The following is a 19227-nucleotide window of genomic DNA, read 5'->3' as shown; positions in this document are numbered from 1 at the left end:
AAGAGGAAGAGGAAGGGTGGGTGAGTAAGTCTGAGACGATGAAAAGGCTAGTGGAGTTGTAAATCGTGTGGAGGGTTGTCGTAGGTTACAATAGTACATTGACGGGATGCAGAGCTGCACTGAGAAGTGGCAGATGGAGTTCAACCTGCAGAAGTGTGAAGTGATTCACTTTTGGAAAGTCAAATTTAAAGGCAGAATACAGGATTAGTGGCAGGATTCTTGGCAGTGTGGAGGAACAGGGGGATCTTGGGGTACACATCCATTGATCCCTCAAAGTTGCCGTGCAAGTTAATAAGGTTGTTTGGAAGGCATATAGTGTGTTGACCTTTAATAGTCGATGGATTGAATTCAAGGGCCATGAGTTAATGTGGCAGTTATATTAAACCCTCATTTGATCATACTTGGAGTACTGTATTTATTTCTGGTTGTCTCATTATAAGATGGATGTGAAAGCTTTGCAGAGAGTGCACAGAGGAAATTTATCAGATGAAAATAGGCATAGATTGAGTGGACAGCCAGAGACTTTTTCCAAGGTCATAAATGGTTAATGCAAGGGGGCATAATGTTAATGTGTTTGGAGGAAAGTATAGGGGGATGTCAGAGGTAATATTTGTTTTACACAAGGAGTGGTAAGTGTAAAGAATGCACTACCAGGCGTTGTGGGAGAGGCAGATACATTTGGGGCATTTAAGAGACTTTAAGATAGGCACATGGATGAAAGAAAAATGGAGGGTTATGTGGGAGGGAAGGGTTACAGTAGGTTAGACAACATCAGCACAACATTGTGGGCGAAAGGGCTTGTACTGTGCTATGTCCCACCCCAGCTCAACACACCAAGCACCGTGAATAAAAACTTATATGAGGTTTTATTATAAATATAGTCAAGTCCTCAGTTCGAAAGCCTCCGGTCCCCACCTCCTCCCCAGGGCGGTGCCTCCTGCTGTCCCAGCCTTTACTGACTGATCTCCTGGATGTTCTCGATGGCTCGAAGGGGCTCCAGCTTGAAGAGCAGGAAGTGTCCCTGCACTTGAGCGGCACTGATGCTGTCCGAGACAGCCAGCGCCCTGTCGGCAAACTGCTCCGCCAGCGCCGCCGGTTGTTCGGGGTAGAACCGCTGGAACATCTGGCACAGCTGCCAGTGGGAGCAGTAGCCGATAAACTGCTTGCAGTCCACACGGCCTGGCCGGATCAGAGCTGGGTCCAACCTGTGCAGGGAACAGAGTGGTGGTCATTACAGCAGTCCATGGCTCCCTCAAAGGCCACACAAGTAAATTCGGGATAATCGGTACATCCAAAAAAAATGTTTTAGAGTAATAGAGCACTACAGCACATAAGCAGGCCCTCTGGTGACCGTACCCCTCCCATTCATGTATTTATCCTAAGTTCTCTCAAACGTTGCATCAAACCCTCATCCATCGCTTCCGATGGCAGCTTGCTCCACAGTCACACCACCCTCTGACTGAATAAGTTCCCCCTCATGTTCCCCTTAAGTGTTTCACCTTTCAACCTTGAACCATGACCTTTGTTCTAGTCTCACCCAACCTCAATGAAAAAGGCCTGCTTGTATTTACTCTATCTAAACCACTCATAATTTTATATACCACTATCAAACCACTCCTCATTTTCCTATGCTCCAGGGAATAATGTCAACCTTTCTCTATAACTCATGTCCTCAAAACCTGGCAACAACTTTGCAAATTTTCTCTGCACTCTTTCAATTTTATTGGTATCTTTCCTGTAGGTAGGTGATCAGAAGTGCACACAATACATCAATTAAACCTCATCAACATCTTATACAATTTCAATGTAACTTCCCAACTCCTGTACTCAGTACTTTGACGTATGAAGGTTGATATGCCGAAAGCTCTCTCTCTGACGTGTGACACAACTTTCAAGGGATCATGGATTTGTATTTGCAGATACCTGAAGTACTCTACAGGGAGGATGGGGCAATGGTGATGTCAAACACATCTCATAAAAGCAAAAAAGGGCATACAATATAGCAAGAATTAGGGGGAAGCCAGGGGATTGGGAACCTTTTAAAAACAAATAGAAAAGCAACTAAAAAAAGTAATAAGGTAAGAAAACATGAGGTCAAGAGTCCATCTTACCATAGTAGGGAACCATTCAATAGTCTTATAACTAGAATACCATAATAACTACATTCCATCCATAACAAGGGGAGAGATAACACCACAACATATGGAAGGAATTGGAGGAAAAATTTTTTCATCCAAAGTGGTGAGTTTTTGGAATTCTCTACTCGAGATATAGATAGATTTTTAAAGTTCAAAGTAAATTTATTATATCAGTATGTATGTCACACATTTTCTTGCAGGCAATCACAACAGAACAAAGAAATACAACAGAACAGCGGACAATCAACCAATGCAAAAAGAGAAAATGCAAATGGAAAAAAAATAAATAAACAAATAGAGATAAATAGATAAAGAAAGAAAGAAAAGAACGTGAGTTGTAGAGCTCTTGAAAGTGAGTCTGCAGGTTGTGGAATCAGTTCAGAGTTGAGGTGAGTGAAGTTACCCACACTGGTTCAGGAGCCTGGTTACAGGGTAATAACCGTACCTGAACCTGGTGGTGTGTGACCTGAGGTGAGTGTATCCACACTGGTTCAGGGGCCTGGTTGCAGGGTAATAACTATTCCTGAACCTGGTGGTGTGTGACCTGAGGCTCTTGTACCTTCTTCCCGATGGCAGCAGTGAGAATACAGCACGGCCTGGATGGTGAGGTTCCTTGATGATAGATACTGCTTTCTTGTGGCAGTGCTACTTGCAGAGATGCTTAATGACTGGGAGGGCTTTGCCTGTGGTGGATTTTTGAACGGTAATGTAAAGTCCAGAGATATGGTGTAACTGGAGAAAGGTGGCACTGGGGTAAATGTTCAGTCATGGTCCTGCTAAATGCGGGGCCCAAAGTGCTGATGAGTGCAGAGGGCCCGAGCTCGATGGGGAGAGCAGTTCACGTGGGCTGTGGTGCTCTGAGTACACACGGAGACTTGTAATTCCAACCCCTGCACCTGCCCCAGCCGTCCCCGAGGCGGGCATGCTGATTCCAGCTGTTACCTGTCCAAGTGGTTCGTGGTCATGAACACCAGTCGTGCCTCGGTTGACGCAACACCATCCAGTGCGTTCAGCAGGCCGCTGAAGGTCAGGCGTCCCATCCCCTGGTACACGGTGGGGTCTGTAAACACAAAGCAGACAGCATGGAGAGGTGCAGCTCGACGCATTTTCTTAGAGTCAGTTTATTGTCACTGAGATTTGCTGTTTTGTGACAATATATTAAAAACACTACATGTGCTGCTCAGACATATAAAGACTAAATGAGCAGTGAAAAGGAGAGCAAATAGTCAGGTAGTGTTCATGGGATCATGACGGCAGAGGGAATGCTGTTCCTAAAACTTTGAGTATGGGTCTTCAAGCCCCTGGTGGTAGTAGCGAGAAGAGGGAATGCACTGGATAATGAACGATGGATGTTGCTTACTTGAGACATAGAACATAGAAGAGTACAGCTCAGGAACAGGCCCGTCAACCCACAGTGTTAACCATATAACAATTACAGCACGAAAATAGGTCATCTCGGCCCTTCTAGTCCGTGCTGAATGCTTACGCTCACCTAGCCCCACCGACCTGCACTCAGCCCATAACCCTCCATTCCTTTCCTGTCCATATAGCTGTCCAATTTTACTTTAAATGACAATATCGAACCTGCCTTTACCACGTCTGCTGGAAGCTTGTTCCACACAGCTACCACCCTCTGAGTAAAGAAGTTCCCCCTCATGTTACCCCTAAACTTTTGCCCCCAACTCTCAACTCATGTCCTCTTGTTTGAATCTTCCCCATTCTCAATGGAAAAAGCCTATCCACGTCAACTCTATCAATCCCCCTCATAATTTTAAATACCTCTATTAAGTCCCCCCTCAACCGTCTACGCTCCAAAGAATAAAGACCCAACTTGTTCAACCCTTCTCTGTAACTTAGGTGATGAAACCCAGGTAACATTCTAGTAAACCTTCTCTGTACTCTCTCTATTTTGTTGACATCTTTCCTATAATTCGGTGACCAGAACTGTAAAATGTTGTGCCAAACCAATTAAACTAGTAATCAAATAGCTAACTAATCCCTTCTGCCCATATCCCTCCATTTTCCTCACATTCACGTGCCTATCTAAAAGTTTCTTAAAAGTCTCTAATGTTTCTGCCTCTACTGTCGCCCCATACACCCACCACTCCCTGTTTAAAAAAACTTGCCTCTCACATCTCCTTTGAAAATATCCTCTCTCAACTTATGGACACAGTATATGACCCCAAAGTGTCACCTCACCTGGAAGAAGCTCTGAATGGTAACAAAGGAGGTGTAGCATTTGTTCTGCTTGCAAGGATAAGTGCCAGGAGGGAGATCAGTGGGGAGGGGTCAGTGGACAAGGGAGTTGCATAGGGAGCAATCCCTGCAGAAATATGGAGGAATTTAAGGTGGGGGGGTGTTATATGGGAGGCAGGGCATAAGGGTCGGCACAACATTGTGGGCTGAAGGGCCTGTACTGTGTTGTACTATTCTATGTTCTATGTTAACTTAAATGCATGCTTTCTGGTATTAGACATTTCAACCTTGGGAAAAAGATACTATCTTTCTACTCTGCCTATGCCTCTCATAATCTTATAAACCTCTATCAGATTTCCCCTCAGCTTCTGATGCTCCAGTGAAAACAACACAAGTTTGTCCAACCTCTTGTTATAGCACACATTTCCTAATCCTGGCAGCATCCTGGTAAACCGCTTCTATACCCTCTGCAAAGCCTGACATCCTTCCTATAATGGGATAACCAGAACTGTATGCAATACCCCAGATGCGGCCTAACTAGAGTTTTATAAAGCTGCAACAGAACTTCCTGACACAACGAATAAAGGCAATCATGCCATAAGCCTTCTTAACCATCCTATCAAACTGTGTAGCCACTTTCAAGGAGTAATGAACTTGGCCCCCAAGATCCCTCTGCTCATAACACTGTTCAAGATCTTGCCCTTAACAGTGTACGATCTCTTTGCATTTTCGCTGCCAAGGTGCAACACCTCACATCTGGCCATTTCTTCACCTGTCTATATCCCGTTGTATTATCAGTCTTCTACCACCACCAATCTTTGTATTATCTGCAAACTTACCAGTTCAAATTTAATTATCATTCAGCCATACATGAATACAGCCAAACTACCATGAAATGTGCTACTCTGGGGCCAAAGTGCAAAACACAGTACCAACAGTCACAAACAAGAGAAGCTGCAGATGCTGGAAATCGAGCAACACACACACAATGCTGGGGGGCCTCAGCAGGTCAGGCAGCAGCTAGGAAGAGTACTGTCGACGTTTCAGGCCGAAACCCTTCAGCAGGACTGGGGAAAAAAAGCTGAGTAGTAGATTTAAAAGATGCGGGCAGGGGAGAGAGAAACACAAGGTGATAGGTGAAACTGGAAGGGGGAGGGATGAGGTAAAGAACTGGGAAGTAAATTGGTGAAAGAGACAGGAGGCCATTGAAGAAAGAAAAGGGGAGAAGCACCAGAGGGAAGTAACACACATCAAAGTTGCTGGTGAACGCAGCAGGCCAGGCAGCATCTCTAGGAAGAGGTACTGTCCACGTTTCAGGCCGAGACCCTTCGTCAGAACTAACTGAAGGAAGAGCTAGTAAAAGATTTGAAAGTGGGGGGGGGGAGATCCAAAATGATAGGAGAAGACAGGAGGAGGAGGGATGCAGCCAAGAGCTGGACAGGTGATTGGCAAAAGGGATATGAGAGGATCATGGGACAGGAGGCCTAGGGAGAAGGAAAGGGGGAGGGGGGAAAACCCAGAGGATGGGCAAGGGGTATAGTGAGAGGGACAGAGGGAGAAAAAGGAGAGAGAGATAAAGAATGTGTGTATAAAAATAAATAAATAATGGATGGGAAACGAGGGGGAGGTGGGGCATTAGCGGAAGTTAGAGAAGTCAATGTTCATGTCATCAGGTTGGAGGCTACCCAAATGGAATACAAGGTGTTTTTCCTCCAACCTAATTGTGGCCTCGTTACGACAGTGGAGGAGGCCATGAATAGATATATCGGATTGGGAATGGGAAGTAGAATTACAATGGCTGGCCACTGGGAGATTCTGCTTTCTCAGGCAGACGAAGCTCAGCGAAGTGGCCTCCAAATCTACGTTGGGTCTCACCGGTATACAGAAGGCCACACTGGGAGCACTGGACACAGAAAATGACCCCAAAAGACTCACAGATGAAGTGTCACCTCACCTGGAAGAAGCCCTGAATGGTAGTGAAGGAGGAGGTGTAGCATTTGTTCAGCTTGCAAGGATAAGTGCCAGGAGGGAGATCAGTGGGGAGGGATGGGGGGTACGAATGGACAAGGGAGTCGCATAGGGAGCAATCCCTGTGGAAAGCAGAAAGTGGGGGGAGGGAAAGATGAGCTCGGTGGTGGGATCCCACTGGAGATGAATCCAACAGTCACAGACAGCTCATCTTACTGGAACCACAAGGACGACCATTTACACCCATCTACATTTTCATCCAGATCATTTATATACAACACAAACAGAGCTCCCAGTACAGATCGCTGCGGAATACCACTAATCACAGATGTTCAGATTGAGTAAGTCTCTTTAATCACTACCCTCTCTTCTATAGGCAAGTCAGTTCTGAATCCAGACAGCCATGCATCTTCTGGATGAGCCTCCCATGAAGGACCTTGTCAAACCTCTTACTAAAATCCATGTAGACAATATTTACAGCTCTACCTTCATCAGTCATCCTTGTCACCTTGCCAAAGAACTCTGTCAAGGTAGTAAGAAGCTATTTGTCCCGCACAGAGCTATGCTGGCTCTCGCTAATCAGGGCATGGTTTTCCAAAAGCTCATAAACCCTATCCCTAAGAATTCTCTCCAGTAACTTCCTTAACACTGATGCCAGACTCATCGTTCTATGGTTTCCAGGATTATCCCTGGTTGCCTTTTTGAATAATGGAACATTAGCTACTCGCCAGTGCTTTGGGACCTCATCTCTGGTTACGGAGGACACAAAGATACTGGTCAAGGCTCCAGAAATCTCTTCTCTTGCCTCTCCCAATAAACTGGGTATATCCCACCAGGCCCTGGGTACTATTCCATTTTAATGCTCTTTAAGAAACCCAATGTTATCTACTCCTTTACTTTGACATACCCTAGCATATGAATAGGCTCACCAATGAGCTCCCTATCTTCCACATCCTCCTCTTTAATAAATACTGATGTAAAGTACTCACTAAGGATCTTACCCATATCCTCCGCATCCAAGCAAATGTCCCCTCACGTTATTCTTGAGTGGTCTGCTGTGACTAGCGGTGTTCCACAGTATGTGTTAGGACTGCTTCTTCTTAAGTTGTACATCAGTGATTTGGCTGATGAAAGTTTGTGGACAATACGAAGACAGGGGGTGTTGATGAAGCAGAGAGGTTGCAAAGGGACTTAGACAGATCAGCAGAACGAGCAAAGAGGTAGCAAATGGAACACAATGTGGGAAGTTATGGTCATGCACTTTGGTAGATGCAATAAAATCATAGACTATTTTCTAAATAGGAAGAAATTTCAAAAATCCAAGGTGCTAAGGGATTTGGGAGTCCTTGTGCAGGATTCGTTGAAGGTTCATTTGCAGGTTGATTGATAGTGAGGAAGGCGGATGGGATGTTGGCATTCATTTCTAGAGGACTAGAGTATAAAAACAAGGATGTTATGGTGAGGCCTCACTTGGAGCATCGTGAGCAGCTTTGGGCCCCTTATTTAAGAAAGGATGTGCTGACAATGGAGAGGGTCCAGAGGAGGTTCACAGGAATGAAAGGGGTATCAAATGAGCAGAAGAATGAGGTTTACATAGACTGGATGTGGACAAGATGCTTCCTTTGTAGGGGAGTCTAAGGCCAGAGGGCAGAGCTCCAAAATAGAGGGATGCCCATTTAGAACAGAGAGGAGGAGGAATTTCTTCAGCAAGAGGGTGCTGAATCTATGGAATTCATTGCCACAGGCCGCTGTGGAGCCAAGACACTGGGTGCATTTAAGGCAGGGGCTAGCAGGTTCTTGATGAGCCAGGAAGTGAAAGGTTATAGGGAGAAGGCAGGAGACCGAGGTTAAGAGGGAGGTGGTGGAGCAGACACGATGGCTCAATGGCCTAATTCTGCTCCTAGATTTTATGGTCCAACCCTGCTGCTCTTGAGGTATGTACAGAATGTCTTGAGATTCTCTTTAATCCTGCTTACCAAGGACTTCTCATGGTCCCTCCTGGCTTTCGGAATTCTGTTCTTAAGTTCTTTTCTGGCTCCTTTATAATCCTCAGGGGCTCTGATTCTAGCTTCCGAAGCTTTACATGTTTTTCCTTTATCTTCTTGACTAAATTCATCACCTCTCTCGACATCCAAGGTTCTCTTACCTTGCCATCTTGTCTTTCCTTCTGACTGGAACATACCTGTCCTGTACTCTTTAAACACCCTCCACATGTCAGATGTTCCCAATTAACTCTCTCTATTTCCCACCTAATGCTCGCGTAATTTGCCTTGCTCCAATTTAATACTCTCACACAAGGCCCATACTTATTCTTATCTATGGCTATCTTAAAACTTAAGGAGATGTGGTCACTGTTTGTTAACTGTTCACCCACTGAAAGGTTGGTCACCTGGCCAGGTTCTTTACCCAACACCAGGTCCAGCACAACCTCTCCCTTTTGTTGGATTATCTCTATATTGATTTATGAAACCCTCCTGGACGCACCTAACAAACTCTACCCCATCTAAACCTCTTGCACTCAGAAAGTCCCAGTCTATATTAGTGAAGTTGAAATCCCGATTTATACAACTTTATTGTTTTTACGCCTTTCCTTAATCTGCCTGCATATCTGTACATCAATGTCCCAGTGGCTACTGGGGGAGGGGAGTCTGTAGTATAATCCCTGAGTGATTGTACCTTTCCTATATTTGAGCTCTACCCATAAAGACTCAGTGGATGAGGCTCCATTATGTTCCCTCTGAGTGGAGCTGTGGGATTATCTTCAATCAGTAGTGCAACCTCCCCACCTCTTTTACCGCCTGATCTTTTCTAAAACATTGAAACTCTGGGACATTAAGCACCCTTCTTGTCTGGAAGCAGTCCAGAGATTACTACGTTGGATGTTCTCTCTTCAGCACCTTTTCTAAAGCCCTATACTCACTGTGCAGGACCTCTTCCCCGTTTCTACTTAAATCATCACAACCTCTGGGTGCTCACCCTCCCTCTCAGAGACAACATGGACTCTTACCACCTGGGCACCGTGACACAAAATCTCCCATCTGCTCCCCCCCAGCTATCGAGTCTCCTATCAGTATTGTTCTTCCTTTCCTCCTGAGCCTCAGAGCTGGCCTGGCTGCTGCTGCTGTGCCCCGATAGGTCATCCCCCAGCAGTATCCGAAGGGGTAATCTCATTGCTGAGGGGAAAGGCCACAGGGGTACCCTGCACTGACTCCTGACTCCCCTTACTTCTCTTGGTGGTCACCCATCTACTACCTGAAGCTTGTGTAAAAGTTTCATCTATTAGGTTTTCAGCCTCCAGGTTTTAAATCCAGCTCCAGTTACTGATCTTGTCAGTCATGAGTCAAAGTTGGAAGCACTTCCTGCAGACATAGTCATTACATATCCTGCAATCCCACATCTTTAAAGGAGGAGTATATTCCACTGCATTAACTACCAACCTGCCTGTTCTCGCCTAAACCTGACCACACTAACACTGGCCCTCTCTAACAATCAACTGAGGTATCATCTTCTGTAGGTATTCTCAATGGTGGAGAAGCTAGTGCCCATGATGGATTTGGCTGAGTGTATAACTCTCTGCAGCTTATTCCAATCCTATGCAGCTGCCCCTCCAGACAGTGATGCAACCAGTTAGAATGCCCCGCACAGTACATCAGCACCCATTCTCAGTTCTCAGGAGGTAAAGGAGGTTCAGTTTGTCACTGAACGCTTCAACAAACCTCCACAGATGTAATCATGTTTATCTTCACTGACTTATTTGGCATATTATTTTGCAGCAGTAATACAGTGCAAAGATGTAAAATTACTATAAATTATAGGCTGAGTCTAACCCTCTGCAGCTTTTTCCGATCCTGTACATTGGCACAGACAGTGATGCAGCCAGTCAGAATGCTCTCCACAGGAATATGCAACAGGCAAGGGGTTTGCAGTATTGATCTTCAGTCATCAAGGAACCAAGTTCAAGGACTGCAGTTCCATAAAACTCCGGTTAGATCACACTTAAGAGTTTTATGTTCAAGACCTTTTAACCTACTCCAAGATCAACACATGGCCCTCCATTTTCTTTTTCATTCATGTGCCTATCTAAGAGTTTCATAAATATCCCTAATGTATCTGTCTCTGCTACTTGTGGTCAGTTGAGTTACTGTCGCCTTCCTGTCAGCTGGAACCAGTCTGGCCACTCTTCTCTGACCTCTCTCAACAGCAAAGTGTTTTTGCCCACTGAACTGGATGCTTTTGTTTTTCACATCATTCTCTGCAAACTCTAGAAACTGTTGTGCATGAAAATCCCAGGAGATCAGCAGTTTCTGAGATACTCAAACCACCCTGTCTGGCACCAACAATCATTCCACGGTCAAAATCACTTCGATCACATTTCCTCCCCATTCTGATGTTTGGTCTGAAAACAACTATACAACAACCTTTGACGTTATCTGCATGGTTTTATGCATTGAATTGCTGCTAAATGATTGGCTGATTAGATATTTGCATTGATGACTGGGGGGGGAGAGAGAAGGGAGGAAGAGGAGGGGGAGAGGGGGAAAGAAAGACGGTGGCAAAATGACAGCAGAAATGACTGTGTGGTAACAGCACTCACTTTCTTTGGCAAGGTCTCGGCTGACGAAGGCAGCGTCCACATCCTCCAGGAGAATGATGCTCTGTTGTGGGGCCACACTCAGAAGGTAGTTGAGTCGGTCATCAGTGAGGCTGCGGTCACTCAGGCTCATCAGGCAGATGCTATACTCCAGCTGGCCTGCCAGGGCAGTGCTGAAGTGACAGCGGGGAGAGAACAGTAGGCATCAGCTTGGAGGTAGCTTCACCCGTGCGATCAGCCAACATAGACAAAGGCTGAGATGTCTAACAGTCTGGTCTCCTGTGACTCTGAGACAATGGATGTACTTAACTAGGACAGCGGTGGGGATATGGTGAGACAACAGACACTGCAGCAACACATAAGAAGTTGTAAGAACTCAGGGGGTGAGGCAGCATCTGTGGAAAGAAATGGACAGTTTGGACATCATCCCTTCCTGATGAAGGGTCTCAATCTGAAAGGTCAACCATCATTTCCCACCACAGGTGCTGCCCAACCCACTGAGTTCCTCCAATGCTATGTGTGTTGATCAAAATCTACTGGACGCAGTTCAATTAGCATGATTTCTCTCTCTCTGTAACCACTTCCCTCTGTCCTTTTCCCCTTATGCCACAGGCTCTATCTTCCAGTGAAATATCTTCAATGAAAGATATGCCCATTTCTTTCCCCTCCCTGCCCTTCACCCACACACTCCTCCCTCTGGTTCCCCTCAACTCCTTCCCATTCCTCCGTGGACCACTGTCCTCTCTTATCAGATTCCATCTTCTTCATTCCTTTGTACTTTCATTTATCACTTTCCAGCTTTTTACTTCATTCCCCCTCTCCCTTTCCTCACCTCCCTTTCACACCCCTCACATGGATCTACCCGTCACAAAAGCAGCTCTTGCTCCACCCCTTCCCCCACCTACTTATACTGATCATCAACCCCCCCCCCTTTCCTTTCCAATCCAGATGAAAGGTCTCAACCAGAAACATCAACTGTCTATTCCCCTTAACGGATGCTGCCTGACCTGCTGCGTTCCTCCAGCATTTTGTGTGTTGATACTGCTTAGTACGAACAAGACAACTAATAACTCCAGACCCACTCCACACAAGAAAGGACATAAAATATTACCCTCCTTACAAATCAAACCAACAGAGAAACTCAGGACTAGATTAATTTCTCTGGAGAATTAAATTCCTTATAGTATCTTACACTTTACATGATAGCTCTGTTTGCACAACTACAAACACAAGAGATTCTACAGATGTAGGAAATCCAGAGTAACACACACACACAATGTGCTAGAGGAACTCAGCAGGTCAGGCAAAATCTGTAGAAATGAATAGATTCAACTCTTCAGGCCGAGGCCCTTCATCAGGACTGGAAAGGAAGGGGGAAGAAACTCAGAGTAAGGTGGGGAGAAGGGAAACAGTACAAGAGATAGGTGATAGGTGAGGGGGAAGGTAGGTAAGAGAGGGAGAAGAAGATAAAGTAGGAAGCTGGGAAGGGATAGATGTTTGAGAGGCAAAGGGCTGATGAGAGTGGACTACGGGAGAAAGTGAAGGAGGCGGGGCACTAGAGGGAAGTGGTGGGAATGTGAGGAGAAAAGGAGGGTTGAGAGGGGAGCTAGAATAGGAAACAGAAAAGAGAGAAGCGGGGGAGAAGCAATTACAGGAAACTAGAGAAATCGACGTTCACGCTGAAGTTTGGAGGCTACCCAGACAAATATGAAATGTTGCTCCTCCAACCCGAGAGTGGCCTCATCATGGTAGTAGAGGAGGACATTGAATGATATGTTGGAATGGGAATGGGGTTTGGAATTAAACTGTTTGGTTACCGGCAATCCTCCCTGTTGTGGTGTGGTGGAGGTTCACACTCTATGCGCGCGGGTACGCGGGTGGGAGGGAGCAATGTAGCTTGTTTTGCTGGTGTTGCTTTGTCGCTTGGTGTGGTCGAGTTGTTCTGCTGAGCACGGTGGACATGCTACGTTTGCGCAGGAATGTGTGGTGACACTTGTGGGCTGCTCCCAGCACATCCCCAGGCTGTGTTGGTCAAGGATACAAATGACACATTTCACTATATGTCTCATTGTATGCGTGATCAATAATCTGAACTACCGAGGCTTTGAATATGAAACTCCATTGTTTGCTGGAGTGGATTCATCAGCGCACTGAACTTATGTTCTACCATCATACTGAGATTGCTGGAGACGGTATAGTTCTCCTTGTAATCAATCCCGTCCACAGCCATGAAGTACTCACATAAAACTGCTCTTCCCGCATCCCGGAGGTCCGTACAGTAGGTAACCACGTCGGTATGGAATCCCTGAGGAAAGCAAGGGGCAGAGACAGCACTCTGCGTTAGGTACAGCCTTCTATTTTCTACAAATAGACAAACAGACCTGGAACTGGAAGACTGTGCACGTGCATGGGACAAGGCTTATTTGACGTTGTGTGCTGTTGCGGCATGCTACATCGCCATATTGTGTGGCAACACCTGCAGGCTGCCCCCAGCACATCCTTAGGTTGTGTGGATTGTTAATGCAAACAACTGTACATTTTGATGTACTGTATATATGATAAATAAATCTGAATCTGATTGGGGTTGAAATGCTGCCATTGTGGGTAAGGAGCTGTATGTCTGCCTTGTGACTGTGTGGGTTTCCTCCGGGTGATCTGGTTTCCTCCCACATTCAAGGGCCGTACAGGTCAGGGTTAGTGCGCTACGGGCGTGCTAGGTTGGTGCCGGAATGTACGGTGGCACTTGCGGGCTGCCTCCAACACACCCTCGGACTATGCTGGTTGTTGAGGCACACGACGCATTTCACTATCTTTCGATGTACACGTGACAAATAAATTGAATCTTGAATCTTATCCGTCATAAAAAATACAAAGGAAGAAATAGTGAATAAAAATAGTTCACATTCATGGTCCATACTTCCAGTGCAAACTTTAAAGAGAAAACACACACACAAAATGCTGAAGGGACTCAGTGGATCCAGCAGCATCAGCAGAATAAACAGTCGGTGTTTCGGGCCGAGACCCTTCATCAGGACTGGAAAGGAAGGGGAAAGGAACCCAGAACAAGGTGGAGGGAGGGGAAGGAATACAAGCTGGCTGGCAGGTCACAGGTGAGGGGGTTCGAAGTTCAAAGTTGGGAGGTGATAGGTGGAAGAGGTAAAGAGCTGAAGAAGGAGAATCTGATAGGAGTGGACAGTGGACCGTGTGAGAAAGAAAAAGAGGAGGGGGACCAGACGGAGGTTATGGGGAGATGAGGAGAAACAAAGGTGTAGGAGGGGAGCCAGAAGGGGTCATTGAAAAAGAGATAAGGAAGGAGGAGGGAGAAATACTGGAAGTTAGAGAAATCAAATTTCATGTCATCAGCTTGGCGGCTGCCTAGACAAATATGCGATGTAGCTCTGCAACCTGAATGTGGTCTCTTCTTCACAGTGGGCCATAAACACAGAAGCAAAGTTAAGCCATTTGGCCCAATGAGTCCATTCTTCTGCCTTCTCCCTGTAACCTCTACACTCTTACTAGTCAAGAACCTATCACCCTCTGCATATACCTAGTAGCGGAGGCTATGGACAGACATGTCCCACTCCTGTACTCAATGCCCTGACCAAGCAGGCCGATCAGTTCAAAACATGCAGACCCTTCAGAGCACCTAGTAACATTTCATATAATGCTCATCATCTTCAGGTAAGCTTTGAAGTAAATGTCAGAAAGGCATGACAAGTCAGTCAGCGTCTGGTGAGAGCAAAATGGTTAATGTTCCAAGTTGAAGCCCTTTCAGATGAGTGTTTTTATTGGACTTGGGTTGTGTACTGATGGAAAATAAATCGGCCACAATGGAATTTTGGAGCAGACTCGATGGACTGAATGGCCTACTTCTGCTCCTTTGTATTATGGTCTGTTGATGTCTGGGCTGGGAGCTGTGTTTTCTGCCCTGCATGCTCCAAGCCACAACTAATGGTCAGTTTTCATTTTTTACTAATCCTGTTCCCTTGACACACCAACCCCAGCCCCCGTGATAACATCATCAATCTGATTCATACCCTCTCGAGAAGAAAGGAACCTCTAATCACTTTAAAATTATGTCCCCTCATATTAACCATTTCTACCCTGGGAAAAAGTCACTCACTGTCCACTGCATCATGCCTCTTATCATCTCATACAGCTCTATCAAATCACGTCTTGTCCTCCTTCACTCCAGAGAGAAAAGCCCTAGCTCACTCTAACTTTACTCAAAAGACGTGCTCTCCAATCCAGGCAGCATCCTGGTAAATCTCCTCTGCACCCACTCTAAAGCTTCCACATACTTCCTATAATGAGGCAACCAGAACTGAACACAATATTCCAAGTAAGAACCTTCACCAATGGTTAATACAAGGGGGCATAATGTTAAGGAGTTTAGAGGAAAGTATAGTGGGGATGTCAGAGATAGTTTTATTTTAGAGTGCTGGGAGTGTGGAATGCGCTGCCAGGGGTGGTGGTAGAGGCGGATATATTAGGGAAATTTAAGAAACCCTTAGGTATGCACGTGGATTATAGAAAAATGGAGGACTATGTGGGAAGGAAGGGTTATGCTCTTGGAGTAGGTTAAAGAGTTGGCAAGACATCGTAGGCTGAAGGGCCTGTACTGTACTGCAGTGTTCTGTGCTCTGCGTAGCTGCAATAACAGACGAATGAACCAGCGCTCCTGTCCCTTACCTCGGTCTGTGTACCATTTGGGGTTCCCAATGAAATCCTTCACGTCTTGGATGATCTTTTCTGAGATCCCTCCGTCCAGCACAACGGAGCTAAGAGGCCGCCGGCGCCTCGGAAATCCAAACAGCCTCCATTCCGATCCCACTGCTGTGTACATCACTGTTTTCCCGACTTGCTGCTTGAAGGCCAGCTCTCTGGCTGATGTAAGGTGGTGGGGAAGAGGGGAAGAGAAAGACCACGTTAAGTTCCCCATCAAGTTGATAGGGTCATAAAGAGTGTTTCTGGCACATTGGCTGTCATAAAATCAGAGTACTGAGTACAGGAGCTGCGATGTTATGTTGAAGTTGTATAAGACATTGGTGAGGTCAAGAGAGGAGCATTGTGTGCAGTTCTGGTCACCTTTTAGTGATAGACCAAGTCAACTGCACTGCTCCAAAGAGCGCCATAGGAGGTCATTCTTACCCTTGGCCATTAGGCTCGATAATGAGTCAACCTATATCCGGGGAAATGATGACACCCCCCCCCCCCACCGTTTGAGGCAACTTGTATTTTATTCTTTCCTACTTCTCTTCTAATATTTGAGTATCTGTGCACTTGTAATGCTACTGTGACACTGTAATTTCCTTTAAAGTATCTATCTATCTACTTACAGGAAATGTATCAATAAAATTGAAAGAGCACAGAGAGAATTTACAAGAATGTAATCAGGACACGAGCACTGGAGTTACAGGGAAATGTTGAATAGGTCAGCACTTTGTTCCTGGCGTATCAGAGAGTGAATTTGATAGGGGTTTACAAAATAAAGAGGGGTATAGATAGGGTAAATGCAAGCAAGCTTTTTCCACTGAGCTTAGGTAAGACTAGAACTAGAGATCATGGGTCAATGGTGAAAGGTGAAATCTTTTGGAGAACATGAAGGTCAGAGGGTGGTAAGAGTCTGGAACGAGCTGCCAGCTGAAGTGGTGGAATCTGGCGAGTTTCAACACTTAAGAGAAATTTGGATAGGTGCATGGACGAGAGTGTAGTGGAGGACCATGGTCGAGGTGTGAGTCGATGGGAATAGGCAGAGTAACAGTTTGGCACAGACTAGATGGGCCAAAGGGCCTGTTTCTGTGCCTCAGTGTTCTCTGGCTGTCAAATTAAAAACCTGAGAATTAGGAGGAGGCCATTCAGACCTCTGAGTATGTTCCTCCATTCAACAAGATTGTACGGTGCTGAGTCTGTGGTAGGGAAGGCCAATGCAATACTAGCACTGATTTAGAGAGGACTAGAACATGAAAGCAAGGATGTAAAGCTGAAGCTTTATAAGGCATTGGTCAGACCACATTTGGAGTATTACGAGCGGTTTTCGGCCCAATATCTAAGAAAGGATGCGCTGGCTTCGGAGAGGGTTTAGGAAAGAGAGTGGTGAATCTGTGGAATTCATCGCCACAGACAGCAAGTCACTAAAAGCACAGGTTGATAGGTTCTTGACTAGTAAGGGCATCAAAGGTTACGGGGAGAAGGCAAGAGCTATGATCGAAGGGTGAAGCAGACTCGATGGGCCGAACGGCCCAATTATGCTCTTAAGACCTTATGGTCTTAAGGCTGATCTCCTTTAAATACTTTCTCCATTTCTGCACTGAGTTTCCCCACACCCCACTCCACGGTAGAGGACTTCAAAGGTTCACCATCCCTGAGGAAAGCATTTCTCCCCATCTCAGTCCTAAACGGCTGACCCCTCATTCTGAGTAGGTAAACCCTAGTTCGAGACTCCTCGAGCCAAGGGAAACATCCTCTCTGCATCCCCCTGATGAGCCCCGTCAGAATTTTCCAAGTTTCAACGAACACGTAACATCACAGCACAGTACAGGCCCTCCATCTGAACTGTTAGCGGACTCCAGCATCAATCTAACCCTTCTCTCCCACATAGCCCTCCATTTTTCTTTCTTCTGTGTGTCGTTCTAAGAGTTTCTTAAGTGTCCCTAATATATCTGTGTCTACCACCACCCCTGGCTGGGTGTTCCATCTCAGACACTCCCCCTGTACTTTCCTCGAACCAGCTTAAAATTATGCCCTCTCATATTAGCTGTTTCCGCCCTGTCGAACAGTACTTGGCCGTCCACTTAATCTTTACCTCTTATCATCTTGTGCACCTCTCATTCTCCTTCACTCTAGCTCCCTCATAAGACATGCTTTCTGATCCAGGCAGCCTTCCAGTACCTCTCCTTGGCCCCCACCCTAAAGCTTCAACATCCTTCCGAGAACAAGATGACCAGAACTGAACACAATGTGGTAAACAGCAAGTCTACGATATATCAAACACAACAGGTTTCAGGGAGCTTGTGAGATGGTGAAGTCCCTTCCTGTCAGCGAGGATCAGAGCCAGGCATCTCTGGATCGGAGGACTGGTCGGTGTTCAGGTGGAGTGCAGACAGGCGCTGGTCAGCGTTGGACAGGGGCATTACTGAGGGGTGAGGGTTCTGAGGGGGAGAGAATGACTGAGAATGAGGTAAAGAGACAGTGATTGGGGGGAAGAGAGGAGTGACTGGTGGGGTGGAGAGATGGGGAGGGGATAAAGGAGTGACTGCTGGGGGGGAGGAAGAGAGAAGTGATAGGTGAGGGTGGGTCAGTGATCAGGGGAGAGTGACTGAGGGAGTGGTCACTGATCAGGTGGGGAGCTGAGAGATTGGTCAGTTGGGGTGAGTCAGTGGCTGGGCAGGGAAGTTACTAAGGGGTAACTCAGGGGGACTGGGGGAGGGGATCACAGAAGGGGTGGGTTGGTGACTGAGTGGGTAAGTGACCAAGGGGAGAGGCATTTTGGGGGCAAAGGGGGAGAGAGTGACGAGGTGGGGGACTGACCCTGGGAGAGTGAAGTGGGGGGGAAGCGGGGGAAGGGGCGAGTCAGTGACAGGGTGGGGGAATGACCCTGGGAGAGCGATGCGGGGGGGAGGTAGGGGAAGGGGGCGAGTCAGTGACAGGGTGGGAAAGTCACCGAAGGACCGAGGGTAGAGAGTGACTGGATAGGGGATAGGGAAGTGATCAAGGGGAGAGTAACCAGGGTAACCAGGCGGGGGGGGGGGTGGAGAGCGACAGAGGGGTGAGTTTGTGACCAGCTGAAAGAGGGTACAGATGAGGGGGAGGGAGGGGAGAGAGTGACAGTGAATTAATGGCGATAGGGTCCATTGTTACAAACCTTCGGTCAGTATGTCCTGGAAGATGTGGCGGTTGGTGCCCAGTGAGGTTAAGGTGACCGTCTCCCACGGGATGCCTGTATTCAGGTCAACCATCTGCTTCTCGCGGTTCCTCTCCACACGGAGCCATTTCCCGCTGTACCTGCGACGACACAGAACAGCCCAGTGTTGGTCGACCTCCTCCTCTGCAACTGACCTTCGGGCACAGAAACAGCCCAATCCTGGAGCCCACACTCACAGCCACAGGCCAGCCCCGGGGTACAGATCAGGGAGAGGATCTTCACCCTTCCCCCATGCTGACAGGAACACAATCTCACCCCTGGAGCGGGGACGCCAAGGATTCAAATCGCATGCAGAGTCCCAGCGATCCAGCCCAAGCTGATACTCACCGTGCAGTTCGGAAGGGACGCCACTCTCTGGAAGGAGCTGGACTGCTGTGCAAGATTAAATTTGGGGCAGCACAGCAGAGTAG

The 19227-nt window shown here is 46.8% G+C and overlaps 1 protein-coding gene across 2 annotated transcripts; it reads right to left on the bottom strand.

The window, feature by feature from the left end:
• Positions 1 to 847: 847 nt before the first annotated feature.
• Positions 848 to 18927, bottom strand: bcs1l (BC1 (ubiquinol-cytochrome c reductase) synthesis-like). 2 transcript variants are annotated; one of them, XM_072261065.1, is made up of 6 exons: positions 18758 to 18927; positions 15586 to 15780; positions 13135 to 13198; positions 10897 to 11066; positions 3081 to 3198; positions 848 to 1205 (listed from the first exon to the last, which is right to left on the bottom strand). In XM_072261065.1, the coding sequence occupies exons 1-6, from the start codon at positions 18849 to 18851 to the stop codon at positions 953 to 955; spliced, it is 894 nt and encodes a 297-aa protein (XP_072117166.1). In that variant the 5' UTR covers positions 18852 to 18927; the 3' UTR covers positions 848 to 952. The 2 variants fall into 2 exon arrangements, with proteins under 2 accessions (XP_072117166.1, XP_072117167.1); XM_072261066.1 differs by having other exon boundaries at positions 15586 to 15776; positions 18758 to 18838.
• Between the last annotated feature and the right edge of the window lie 300 nt (positions 18928 to 19227).

Source organism: Mobula birostris, chromosome 6, assembly GCF_030028105.1.
Source record: "Mobula birostris isolate sMobBir1 chromosome 6, sMobBir1.hap1, whole genome shotgun sequence".
In the NCBI taxonomy this organism is placed as follows: domain Eukaryota; kingdom Metazoa; phylum Chordata; class Chondrichthyes; order Myliobatiformes; family Myliobatidae; genus Mobula; species Mobula birostris.
The sequence above is the reverse complement of the archived record's forward strand: the minus strand, read 5'-3'. Positions and strand labels throughout refer to the sequence as shown.